The sequence below is a fragment of the Genypterus blacodes genome, unplaced genomic scaffold (genome assembly GCF_046128005.1).
Source record: "Genypterus blacodes isolate CSIRO-AG114 ecotype Tasmania unplaced genomic scaffold, CSIRO-AGI_Gbla_v1 ptg000119l_1, whole genome shotgun sequence".
Taxonomy (NCBI): Eukaryota; Metazoa; Chordata; class Actinopteri; order Ophidiiformes; family Ophidiidae; genus Genypterus; species Genypterus blacodes.
Genome location: NW_027466922.1, coordinates 233,302 through 246,572, shown reverse-complemented (window position 1 = coordinate 246,572; position 13,271 = coordinate 233,302). Strand labels below are relative to the sequence as shown.

The following is a 13,271-nucleotide window of genomic DNA, read 5'->3' as shown; positions in this document are numbered from 1 at the left end:
CGCACAGATGTTGCCACAGCCGCAGCCCGGTGTTGTGTAACATGGGCGAGCTCGTGCACCGCTGACCTTTGGTTGACATTTATCCTCAGACGGGGATTTTGACTTAAACATCTCTTTCACTAAGTGCTTACGCTCAATCGTTTGCTGGGATAAACTGCAGTGTGACGCCTGTTTGATGCTTCTAACGGTGGAAAACTGCATTTGTGGGCCTTTTTTTGCAATAAGAGAACATAATTTAAGAGTTTAATATAGAAATTGCCGGGTTGCTACAACAAACTCCAAACAAAGCTGGACTTTACTGGTATTTACTGTAAATATCTGCAGGTGTTTGCCAGCAGGATGATGTCATCGCCGCGGCTGGGATTTGTTTATTCTTGTTAATTATTTGGCAGTGTTGCTATCAAAGGACATTTGTTCCTATTTATTTAAAAGCAATTAGAGGTGAAGACCAGATTGATCCTTTAAATAAATCTGCCATGCTAATTGCTTCATGTTTAAAGCGGAAGGTTGTGATGATTAAATTCATTTCTACCTCCGAAACGCTGACCTCACTGCCTCTACCTGCAGATTTCCCATGATGCAACGGGCCGGTGAAGCACAGAGCTGCACACAGCAAAAAGCACCGAGCTCTTCCTCACAGGGTCAGGAGTCTCATCAGTCTTCATCTCTCCTCTCCTCTCTATGTCCTTCTCTCCCCTCCTTCCTCCTCAGCCCCTCCTCATCCTCGCCTCCCTCTGATCGCGGCCCGGCTTTGCCTGCCCGTTGCTCTCGAGGGGCCCGCCGGCATCAGCGAGCCCATCAGAGGGAAGCGCGGCCGTGCGTCTCCTTTGATCACGGAGCCGCGGCGGCATTAGCATGTACCTGCGCGCGCCTCGCCGTTCACAAAGAGCGGCTACCTGCTCGTCAGCCAGCGGGCGCCTCAGAAGGAGCCCGGCCCAGGTGAGACAGGAGGATGCTGCCAGCTCGCCTGAATCTTAATCAGAGAGGAGCGCGGCCTCGCTACGAGCCCGTCTAACGCCCCCCCAGGCTGGGTCCAACGATCCGGCCCGTCTCGGCCTCACACCTCAAAAAGAGCTGCATCAGAACTCTGGAGGTAGACAAGAAACACGTCGTCTCTCATGCTGCACCAGACGCGTCTTTGCACAGGCAGATTGTTTGTGGTTAGTAGCAGGATTGTGTTTCCTTTCTTTACGAGGGTTCGGCTCAGGTCTGGCCTCAGTCTTGGCCCCCATCGCTTCTGTGCCACTTAATAAGCCTGGACCGGCATGAAGGGGAGCCGCTCACATGGGCCCAATCTGGCCCTGAGTAAAGTCTGAGAGGACGCCACATCGGAGGGAGAAAGGGGGAGAGAGAGAGAGAGAGAGAGAGGGAGGGAGACTTTGAAGAGGGGGGAAAACAGGAGGAAGACGTGAAAAAGAAGGGGAAGAAATGAGTGAAATCAAAGGAGGGACCCTTAAATTCCAGGGAATTTCTCCAGATGTTGCAGAAATATTCTGCTGAGGCAATCCAGATGTGCTCGCTGTGTTTATGCCTTCCCTCTGCTGCTCACTGCTCCAAGGACTCTCTCTCTCCCTCTCTCTCTCTCCCTCTCTCCTGGCACCAACCCCCCCCCCCCCCCCCCCCCCCCACCTTTACAGCGGCGTTCCCTGATAGCGCCTCTTAAGTGGGGGGCTTTAATAGACCCCAGGGCACCTGAGCATCCAGCAGGATCCTGTAATAAACATCCACTCTCATTCCCCACAGCGTGTGTGTGTGAAAGAGAGAGAGAGGGGGAGAGAGAGAGAGAGAGAGAGAGAGAGAGAGAGAGAGAGAGAATTATCAGTCTTGTTTTATCACGTTTTGGATCAATTAACAATTAGCCGTGTTGCTAACAATAGCAGCAGCAGATCAGCAGCAGGAAGACAACAGAAACAAACACACACACACACACACACTTCCTTCCTTCTGCTCTCCCCCTTCCATCAGTCTCTCCTCCTCTTCCTCTCATGCTGTCACGTCTGCCGAGCAGCTCCTCTCCCGCAGAGCGTGACCCAGCCTCAACCCCTGACCCTGCCTCTCCCAGACACACACACAAGTCGCTGCACATTTATGGATCATCCTCGCTGCTTCCACTTCAGAACACACACACATGAAGAACCATCAGCTATCACGCAGGAGTGCAGGTGTGTGTGCAGGCATGCCCACACACACACACACACACACACACACACAGGGGAGTGTGTTTAGCGTGTGTACTTGTGTGTGTTTGTTCAGTCACATGTTGTTTCTTCATTTATCTTGCAGCTCAATCTACTTCACCTTTTAAACATGATAACGTTTAAATGTGGGCCCAGACTCGATGACATCATCATTACATGAGCTCCTCCCTTATCTGACTTCCTGGTTCTTAACCTAAACTTTGAAGTGAACTCTTGTTTACGTTCAGACACGGTAGAATGTTTAATAAGGCGTCCTGTTTTACTTGCAGAGCGCTGATATTTACACACAGGATTAAGTGCTTTAGTTAGATAAACGCACGCTGCCTCAGCGCTCTGACTCAGACTCAGCGCTCTGACTCAGACTCGGCCCGACTGATCTGCCACCTTCTCCCCCTCTGCCCTCCATCCTTTAGGGGAGATGAGGACTTGGACTTGAGCCGTTTGGGCCATCAGCACTTATTTACAAACACGCCTCCCTACCTGTGTGTGTGTGTGTGTGTGTGTGTGTGTGTGTGTGTGTGTGTGTGTGTGTGTGTGTACCTAGTAAACCTGGTTGCTCAAGGCTCTTCTCCCATCAGTGTATACACAGTATAGACAAGGACAGTCAGTGCTGCATATGTGTGTGTGTGTGTGTGTGTGTGTGTGTGTGTGTGTGTGTGTGTGTGTGTGTAATGTCAAACATCCCTGTGAGACCTTTTTCCTCGATAGCACAAAGCAGCATTTGTCTGTAGATAAGGAGAGGAGGAGAGGAGGAGAGGAGGAGAGGAGGAGAGCCGTTGATGTCGGTCTTGTGTCGTCTTGGATCACATGTTGGTGTTTGTGACTCCATGAATCGGAGTTCAATGGAACGACCAATCAGGCTGCAGCTCTGTGTTCCATTGTTGCTTTTTGTAAACGTACATTTTCACTGTGGTCTTGTTGTTTTTGTGTTGCTTGCCTCCATTATGTGGCTTTACTGCCCCCCCCCCCCCACACACACACACACACCCCTCCCCTCTGTCTGCAAGCCAAATTTCCCTTATGGGGCTATAAAAGTTTTGAAGTCGAAAACGGATTGAATGTCTCACTGTATGAGCCTGAACGAAGGGGCGGGCTGTGTGTGTGTGTGTGTGTGTGTGTGTGTATGTGTGTGCTGGGTCAGAGCGAGCAGGTATGAGAGCAGTGAGAGGTTTCAAACACGTCGTTCCGGTTGATTACAGTGAAGTTTTGCACGGTTACAAAAAAAAAAAAAAAGGTTTCATGTCACCGGTGTTGTTTTTCCAGCTAGACGGCCTCTCCCCCTCTTTCCTTAACACCCCCGCCCCACACACACACATATATACACACGCACACACACACACCTTCCTGCTGCTGAGAACATTCCTAAAACCAGACGGCCTCTGCAAGGTGTCTAAGCGTAGGTGACAAAGCCCTGCAGACTCCTATGTGTGTGTGTGTGTGTGTGTGAGTGTGTGCGTGTGTCTCTGTGGTCACATGCATACAGGTGTGTCTGTGTGTGTGTGTGTGTGTGTGTGTGTGTGTGTGTGTGTGTGTGTGTGTGTGTGTGTGTGTGTGTGTCTGGGCGGATGTATGTACACGCTAGACCTGCAGGCGTCAACAAACAGTTAATCATTGGTTCTCCTCCACTGCAGGCGCACAGAAACCCTGAGAGGAACTCTGCTATCTCCCATCTCATCACTTTCTCCTCCATTCTCTCTCCCGCACGCCGAATCGCCACAATCATTTAGAATACAGGTCTTTGAGGCTTCGCGCCCTCGATCTAAAGGGGGGGGGGGTCTTACATCTCTGCCCCCCCCCCTTCCCTCGAGTCCTGCATCCTATCAGTAATCCAGAACCTCCTGTAATGGATCTTTTACTTATCATAATTGCCATCTCAGACTCTAATCTCTACCTGCTTGATTTAATGGACCGTTTCGCCGACGCTCCACGACAATAAACACCGAATAAACCATCGCTTGCCCTCGCAGTGTCCGGTGGAAACTCGTGTCGCCCTTTGGGTTTGAACCGCGGTCCAACTGAAGGCATCGAACACAGGATGAATCACGAGATGACGCCAGAACTCCTGATGGTGACTTAATGAGGCAGACGGATGATGGAACATGGATCTAACAGAAATAAAGCCAAAACACGGCTGTTTGGGGTTTTAAATGAGGCAATCTTTCAGTATTTGTTGTAATTATTAAAATTGGTAAAAAATCAGTTGGAGTCTGGGAGTTTTGATTCTAAAATGTGCGTTTTGAGTTCTCAGTTTCTCATTTCTTTGCTTTTTCTCTTTGCGTTCGGCTGCACGGGGACATTAAACCCAGGTGGCGATCGATCAACTATTCCCTCTCTATCCCACCTCTTATGTGGTCTTATGGAACACAAAGCGTCCTTCACCGGCGTTTAGTTTACGCGCTTCACTCGTTTTCCACCACAACGGCAACAAAGAAAGAAACCTCAGGATACTGAAAGAAGCGGCGAGCCGATCGGGACGGACGGACAGACGGACAGAGGCTGAGTGTTTCCACGCTGCAGTGTAATAACAGCCTGTCATTAATATCGTGTTCTGCGGTAACGGCGGCTGAAAGTGCCTTGCTCGTTTCCTAATAGCAGGCGGTTTCCAAAGCCACCACGAGGTCACTAATTGTTTCCCCAACCCCAGGAAAAAAAAGGACCTATTGTTTCAGCGATGTTACACCGGCACATTAGGGGGCTGCGGCTTCATCCCACTCTTCTCCAACACAAACACTTTACTCTTTCAGTCGCGGGGGGGAGAAGAACAGAGAGGGTCGGTTCGGTCTGAGACTCTCACGGGACTTCAGAGCGACGCCGTTCCCTCAGAACGTTCCGCCGTAAATATGAGGTTCGTTCCTAATAAAAGCCATCCGCAAAGCATCTCGGCCCGTAAAAGAGCTCCTAAGGTGAAACCGACTTTTATGGAGCTTAGAAGTTTGTTTTTGTAAGAAGGGGGAATTATAGCTGCAGGAAGCTTAGCAATGATTTCCAAATGTTGAGTAGCAGTCGTTGGTGAAGTCTCATTAAAGATGTTGGCGTTTCTCACACTGAAGGATCGTTCGCAGGCTTCGCTCCCGCTTTGATTTGCGTCTGGTGGGCGCAGCGAGCGAGCGAGTTCGCCGAGACGCATTAACGGCTTTAGCCAAAGTTCTCCGCCGTCGTTAACGAGACGCAGCTCCGGAGCGCGGCCTCGCCTCGGCAACCGTTACCAGGTGGGCTTTAAAAATGATCAATCATAATGAATGAGTCAGAGTCAAGCGATACCACCTGACCAAGCGACCGCGGTGAGTACTCCCAAGTACTCCTGACTCCAAGTACTGAGAGTTTGGACCTCTAGATCTCACGGAGCTGCAGCGCGTTCTTACACAGAAACACAGGAATCTTGTTGATAATGTAAAGAAACGTTAGATCAATACACCAGACGCCTCATGAGTCAGCAGGAGAAGCCAGTGTGTTCATGTAGGCGTTAGAAGCTCGGGCTGCAGTGTGGAACGTCGGCGTGAGCGTCCCACACATGCGTGGACTCCACAGGGCGCTGGCTTCATACCGCCGTTACGCAACAGGTCATTTCTTTTCAGTCGGTCATCGTGGTTTACACTCGTGATGGGACTGAGAAAGTTCTGTGCGGAGCCGAGGCCCTGGAGTCGAGTCAGTGTCAATGCAGAGAACGGTGCCCGAAATAACAGCACCAGCACTTCAGCGCTCACATCCACCGGCAGGCTGCAAGGAAAACAACACACACACACACACACTCACACGCGCCAACGTTTGGTGTATTTTGGTGTAATGAGGGCAAATCGGCATGGTAATGTTCTGTAAATAAGAGGGAATTAGATCCCATCTACAATACAACAATGGTGGATGTGTGTGTGCACGGGCAGACTCACTCAGAACCACTTTAGAGGGTCTGAACACAGCACATGTGCTCCATTTATCACTTACAAATGCCCCAATTAATCAAATCCACATCCAAATTACAGTTTGGCCACGTGAGATTACGAAATTGCAGGAAGAAGCAGCGATTGACTGAAGTACCTATGGGCTCCTGCCTGCAGCTGACTGAGCTAATGACAGAAACATTCTGCAGCCGCCCCGTGGCGACTGGCGAGGAAGTGGGTTAAAAAACGTGCCTTCTTTTCGCCCAAAGAGATCGTAGACGTGTCACGATAACAAGGGGGCGTGTCTACCCAAACGCAGTGCCATCATTGGTGCATCACTACAGAACTGCACTCCTTCAGTCTCAGTTAGGGAGCGTGGTGAAAGAGCAGTCGCCCCCACGCTCACGCAGTCGGTATAAAGTACTCAGATCAAATAACAAAGACGTGCAGATATTACAGCTGACGTGCCATCATATATATACGGTTCATGATGGCATGCATGAGCCTCTCCTACATGCAGAACATGACGGGGGAACAGGAGCCCCGCCCCTACAGATGAAGTGCCTGGCATCTGGTGAGGTGACAGTCCGCCGTAACAGAGGCGGCGGCGGCAGTGGGGGGGGACTGGGGGCACTGGGACACCTTTCTCTCAGCCCCGCCGACCACACAAAGAACCGACCTGTGAGGGTGCACACACACACACACACACGCCTCTGTGGCCTGCAGGCTCGCACGCTGGCTCGCTGCTCTTTATTGCCCCGCTCTATTTCTGCTCTGGGGGTGGGGGGGGTGGGGGGAGTGTTTACATGTACACAAGCCAGAATGCTTGCGGGGCGATCTGTGTGTGTGTGTGTGTGTGTGTGTGTGTGTGTGTGTGTGTGTGTGTGTGTGTGTGTGTGTGTGTGTGTGTGTGTGTGTGTGTGTATGTGTGTGTGTGTGTGTGTGCGTGTGTGTGTGTGTGTACCTCCGTGCATCCACCTGCATGTGCGGCTCGGTAAACAGGCGCTCACAGTTGGACGTCCTTGTTTTGCTCTCTGAAGGGCGCCGAAAAAACATCAAACGCGCCACAAACTCAACACAACTTTAGGGATCTGGCTACACTCTGGTGATTTCGCAAGCGGGGGCGTAACAAATACGTTTCATTGCAACACATAAAGCAATAATCCGCTGTAATCTAATCTCACTTCTGTGACTTATCGGCCGGACGCAGAAAACTAAAGCGTTCATTGTTTTCATCATCCAGCTGCGTCGCTCTCACTGATTGGTGGAGACAGAATAAAGGATGATGTGTTTGTTTTCATCTCCGCTTCTCATTGGGGCCGATTATAATTAGCGTGGAGAAATGTGCGGGTATACGGAAGCGTAACGACACACTGGAGGAGACGAAGATATCTGAACTGCACTCAATTCCTCATCCCTCTCCAGTGAATACCCATCAAAGCGCACGGGCCGCCGCTTAATTACAACATATATCACACGCAAACAGCGCCCGTGCTGTTCCACGGGTTAGAGCGACGGCGGAGCGGGAGCTGACAGTTGTTTTTATTATTAAAAACACGCCGACTTTGACGCCTGTGGGGGAGAGAGAGCGGGGGCAGGACTGAAGGAGCTGCAGAGGCTCGCTGAGGTTTCAATCCAACTCTCTCTCTCTCTCTGCCTGCCTGCTTTACTTCCTTCCCAATTCCTTTCTTTCCCTCCTTCATCGCACGGATTCTATCCGCCTCAACCCCCTGTCTCTCTCCCTCTCTCCCTCTCTCCCCCTTACTCTCTCCTTCACTTATGCAGAGAGAGAGAGTTTCTAGGTGCGAGAGGGCAAACCGACCTTCCTCTCAGTGCGAATTATGAGTGTGATCTAGTCAAATCCCCACAGAGCCCACGTTTCCACTTCAAAAGAGAGGCGGTACGCACCCTGCATACTGCCGGCCCACAGAAAAGGACACTTAGACGCTCTGAGGACCTGCAGTAAAAAAAAAAAACCCTCAGCCTAACAGCGCCGCTCTCTGTGTTTACATGCACTCAATACTCAGGGTATTTGTCCTCACTGGCGATTAAAAGGCAGAATGCGATTAAGCCCAGAGTCGAGAGGAGAGAAGTCACGCCGTGTTAACCGCAGTGAGAGGAGGGGAGCGTGAGTCATTTGTGTGCGTGAGGTCAGAGAAAGAAGAGTTTGTGGCCTTGGTGGTAGAATTCCCGAACTACGAACGCAGATCAACTTAAAGCCAAGAGTGTGTTGTAGAGGAAGATTAATAGAAGAACACATAAAGGAAGGGAACGGTCTTCAAAGGACAGAAGGGAAGGAGGGAGGGAAGGCTGTGGCCTCACGTATGGAAAAAGGAGGGAAAGAAGGGGAGAACAGACACGACAGTCTTCCAAAAGCTTCAAACCGCACGTTTAACGCCAAAGGCAAATTCCTGAAATGATCGAGCGTACGGGGGGCAGAGGTCAAGGTTTGAGGAGCAGAGTTCAGCGCGGGCCTTATCAATAAAGACCTCCTGCGAACGCCAGAAACGTGAATAATTAACAAGCGCTCGGAGTCGCGGGGGGCGCCGCGGCGTCCTGGAAGCAGCCGCCTCCGATTCCTGCTATGTTTAGAAGGTAAACAGCGTGTGCCACAACACGTGACGGAGACGTGCAAGCGCTTTTTTATCTGCAGCCATCAGGGCAACTACTTCTTCTTCTTCTACTTCTTCTTCTTTGTCGTCACGAGGTCATTAAATCACACCGGCAGAGACGTTCTACAAAAGGCTGCTTTCACACTTAAAAGGCAATCATGTAGAATCACTTCTTTGACGCGTTTATAATTGGAGCATAAATCTGATTTCTCTTGGCCGAGTTTGAAGTGTAAACCTTGGCGGCGTGAGGGGGGGGGGGGGGGGGGAGAGGGAGAGAGAGAGGCAGAGAGAGAGAGAGAGAGAGAGAGAGAGAGAGAGCTGTCACTTTAAGCCATTAAGTCTCTCTATAAAACTCCTCCCATAAAAATGACAGCTGCAGCCTCGACTCAAAGGAGCGACAGCATCACATCAGGAACACAAAACTGGACGGCCATAAAAGACAAACTTGGCCAAATGCTTTTGGCAGCGCACTTCCACCAGCCCACTCCCACCACACACACACACACACCTCCACACAGACACACACACACCCTCTCCCACTTTTACCTTTGTTCCTAAGCTACAGCCAGAGATGGAATGTAGCCCTGCGTGTGTGTGTGTCTCTCTCTCTGACACACACACACACACACACACACACACACACACACACACACACACACACACACACACACACACACACACACACACACACACACACACACACACACACACACACACACACACACACAAGCTTTTTAAAGACAGAGACCATGATTTGAGAAAGGAGCATGGTGAGTGTGTGTGTGTGTGTGTATGTGTGTGTGTGTTGGGGTGCTGTATACGTACAGTGGGGTGTCTGAGATCTGCGGACCGCTGCAATCAAGAACAACAACAACAACACCCGTTACAGCCAGACGGTAAAGCGAGGAAAAGGAGAGAGAGAGGGAGAGAGAGGGAGGGAGAGAGAGAGAGAGAGAGTGAGAACAACCGGGAGCTAAACATTCATTATGATGCAAGGCAATCCAACAATCTTCTTCACAGCGATTGCAGACAATAAAGACTTAAACACGGATATTTATTGAAACCTGCGTCTGAGGTCGACTCACAGCAACAAAACACATTGAAGTCACATTTTCGTTTCTTATTGGAGTTGAGTTTGTAATCTGTAGACATGCGGCACCTCTGAGTGTCACTCTGCTGCCGTGTTGGTTCAGTCGGCACGCAGGGTTAACCGCTAACTAAACACCACATAACTTTTAAGTAACTTATCCTGAACGATGGGGCGACGTCACTGGAGTTCAACTGTTTGCTGTTAAGTTTGTTTGTTTGGCTCGGCGGTCATGATTTGCTTTACACGACGCGTTCTTCCTGTCAATGTCATCGCCCCCGCCGTCCTTAGAGCTTTAAAGTCACACGGGACACGTCTGAGTAAGGCCTACCTACAGAACACACACTCTCACACACACGCAGCGCCGAGGGGGATGTCGTCACCGCAGCCAACAAACCATCTATAACTGTGAAATGTACTCGCTGTCATTCCAAACAGTTGCGCGTCAGAATTGCTAATGCGCCGCGACGGATAATTACACAGAGTGAGCGACTAATCAATACATTCAAGGGCTTCTAGCAGATAGTGGTGTCCTTGAAGAAGAGGAGGGGCGGGGAGGGGAGGGGGGGGCAATTAACAATCAGAGCTTTGATGGAGAAAGTTTGTGTGAATGGAGGTTTAAAGAGCGACAAACAAGGAGCGAGCTGCTGATCCAGCATGAGGCCCGGGAAGGGAAGAGGAGATCTGAACGACGAAGACTTCCCCTCGCTTATACCCGCACGCTGGCCACAGGCGCTACGGGGGAGCGCTGGCCTGTCAGAGCGCCGGGTGTTTTGTCTAGCCGGCGTGTTCATGGGATACCTCAGCCCGGAGAACATTCAGGGTGACTGACACGCCGATCACTTTCAATAAGGACACACAACACGCCGCACCTGTAATAACAGCCTGTCCGCTCGCTGTAATGGCGGTAGGTTAACAGATTTCTGCGGAGCCACATGAAGGGAGCGCTGCGGCGACGGCGGCCGGCGAGCGAGCAACGAGCGAGGCTGTAACAGAAGAAAGCGGGGAGGGCCGGCGTCTCACAACTCCCAGTGACTCTCTCCCGGCCGGGTGCGTGTGTGTGCAGGCGGCCGATGATGTGTGTGAAGGTGTAACACGACGCCCTGATGAAAGGGCTGCAGACACAATAACAAGGCCGGCCTGCAGCTCTGTGCTGTGTCTCTGCTACAGGGGACAAGGTCTGCTCTCTGCTACGAGCTCACAGGAGGGCTCAGCATTAATGATTTACACTGCAGCCCGCCTGTGTGTGTGCGAGTGTGTGTGTGTGTGTGTGTGTGTGTGTCATAAGTGGATAGCAAAAATGATCCATCTTTATTTGCCTTTAAATCCTCAACACTCACTAGAAAATTAGGTTGACCTCGCTGACCTGGAGGCTGGAAATGTCCAAACTAGGAGATTTAAGGAGTCAAATGAAGGCGATTGTTCTTGTCTGTTTCCGTTTTAAAGTACTTTCACTCCTCTTTCCTCCTAAACTCTCCCTTTCTACAGAAATAGAAGTGAAAATCCCCCAAAAATATGGCGAAACTTGGCTGAAACCCACAATCTGCCACAGACGAGAAGCTTCATGCTCCACTCCACTCTCACTAAACACGCTTTGACTCTACATGACGATTAAAAGACAAACCTCTGTAGGAGCTTAGGAGGAAGATTCCACCTCAGCTGATAGTAAGTGAAGTCTTTATCTCTCAGGTTAAACTGACTTAACAAGTTTAACTACTTAGTACAAAGCAGAGACTGATGCTGAAACTCTTCATGTACATCCAAACTTTCTCCCTGACGCTTTACTGGTTGAACTCATTTACAGATCATAACTCAAAGTCAAACGGAAGCTCGTTTCGCTGCAGGACACACAGAGTCACACACACGAGTGGATCTTTGCGTGTGTTTGTTTCTAAAACAACATCAGCTTTGTTTATCGCGTCGCCATCGAAGATTTCTTGCGTGTAATTTTGCTTTAATCCGCGCAGCGAAGCGGAACAAAACTCCTGCGTTCAAGTTGAAACCTAAACTGCGTCTTTGAAGCTGCGCCGCGTTCACACTTTCAACGACCGCGGCCGTCTGGTTTCTGCGCTTTTCCCCTGAAAACGCAAGAAAAACAAAGCGACGTTTAGTTTGAAGCGAAATGCGTTTGGAAAGTTGTACGTTTTGATTGCGGGCGCACGAGCGAAACGTCGCGATTGAGATGTCACAGCGTGTCAACGCGACACGTCAAGAAAGTCGCGTAGCAACAGTAGAAACGTGGACAGTTAAGGTGAACGATAACAACGATTAACGCTTAAAAGCGCCGCGGCGTGATTAAAAAAGCGTCTGCGCGTTTTTCTTCAACGTGTTGATGCGTTTTTTGGGGGCAACTCGGCTGCACGCGCTGTCAAAAACACACACATACACACCCGCACGAGAGGACGCGATCCAGTCCAATGCGCAACGCAAAAAAAAGCGACATTAGAACAAACAAACTCACCCAATGACAAGAACGGTTTGGTTTCCATGTCTGCTCGGTTAGCTCATGCCCGCTGACACGACCGCGTTCGGGGGAGTTTGTGTCGGCCAGACCAGGGCGCTGCTGCCGCTGCCGCCGCCGCTCCTGCTGCTGCTGGTGGTTCTGCTGGTACTGGTGCTGCTGCTGGGTTCAGATCCGCTTCAGCCAGGCGGGACTCGAGTCGAAGCGGTAAAAGTGACACTAAGTCTGCTGACGGCTGATAGACTCGGAGATAAACCTGATGTTTCTACTTCTGTTTGCTCACTCCGCTGCTGTGCACACACTTCTCCCCTCTCTCTCTCTCTCTCTCTCCCTTTCTCTCTCACACACACTCTCTCTCTCTCTCTCTCTCTACTGGATTGAGTGTGTGTGTGTGTGTGTGTGTGTACAACAACTCCAACTACTGGATCTGCACTGCAAAGGGACCGCGCAGGGGGGGACTCGCACTGACGCGCCCCGAGCTGCAGCGACGCCACCAGCCTCATTATTATCGCCTCTAATTCACTTTATGCGACCAAAAACGCACAATCGATCAACGCGTGTCATCACAAAGTGTGCAAAGAGTTTAGGTGCGCTCGCTTTGACGGTGATTGTTTCCTGAATGAGCGGTGCGGAGCGGCTACCGGCTCCTCCGCCGCTTATCTGCTGTTATTGTAACCTGGTCACATGGCTGCTGGCCCGGTGTGAAGATGGAACAACTGCGCTGATCCATTACTCCAAAACAATCACCCTTATCTGCTTTAAAGGGCTGCTAATGACACAAGCACCGTGTGAGATGGGAGATAAGGAGATGCTAGATACGGTGGCTCCCATACCTCCGTCCATGCAGACAGCAGCACTTCTGCAATATTTTACATTAATCAAATAAAAAAATGGACTTATTGGTATTTAAATGTATTATTCATTGTCAATATGAATAGCTATTTTTATTAGTTATTTTAATATATTTATACTGAACAAAATGTTGCACAATATGTTGCCTGATGTTGACCAATCATGAGAAAATGAGACATCTTCCCT

General features: G+C 50.3%; 1 protein-coding gene across 5 annotated transcripts in view; it reads right to left on the bottom strand.

Moving 5' to 3' along the window:
• The window catches only part of rxraa (retinoid X receptor, alpha a), an 85,543-nt gene extending 72,920 nt beyond the window's left edge, over positions 1-12,623 (bottom strand). For 4 of the 5 annotated variants that reach the window (XM_076162038.1, XM_076162040.1, XM_076162037.1 and 1 more), the window contains exons 1-2: positions 12,234-12,623; positions 9,511-9,537 (exon numbers count right to left, since the gene is read on the bottom strand). In XM_076162038.1, coding sequence (XP_076018153.1) covers positions 9,511-9,537; positions 12,234-12,261 — 55 coding nt within the window. In that variant the 5' untranslated portion in view covers positions 12,262-12,623. The remainder of the gene's footprint in view (positions 1-9,510; positions 9,538-12,233) is intronic. The other variant, XM_076162041.1, reaches the window with a different exon arrangement.
• Between the last annotated feature and the right edge of the window lie 648 nt (positions 12,624-13,271).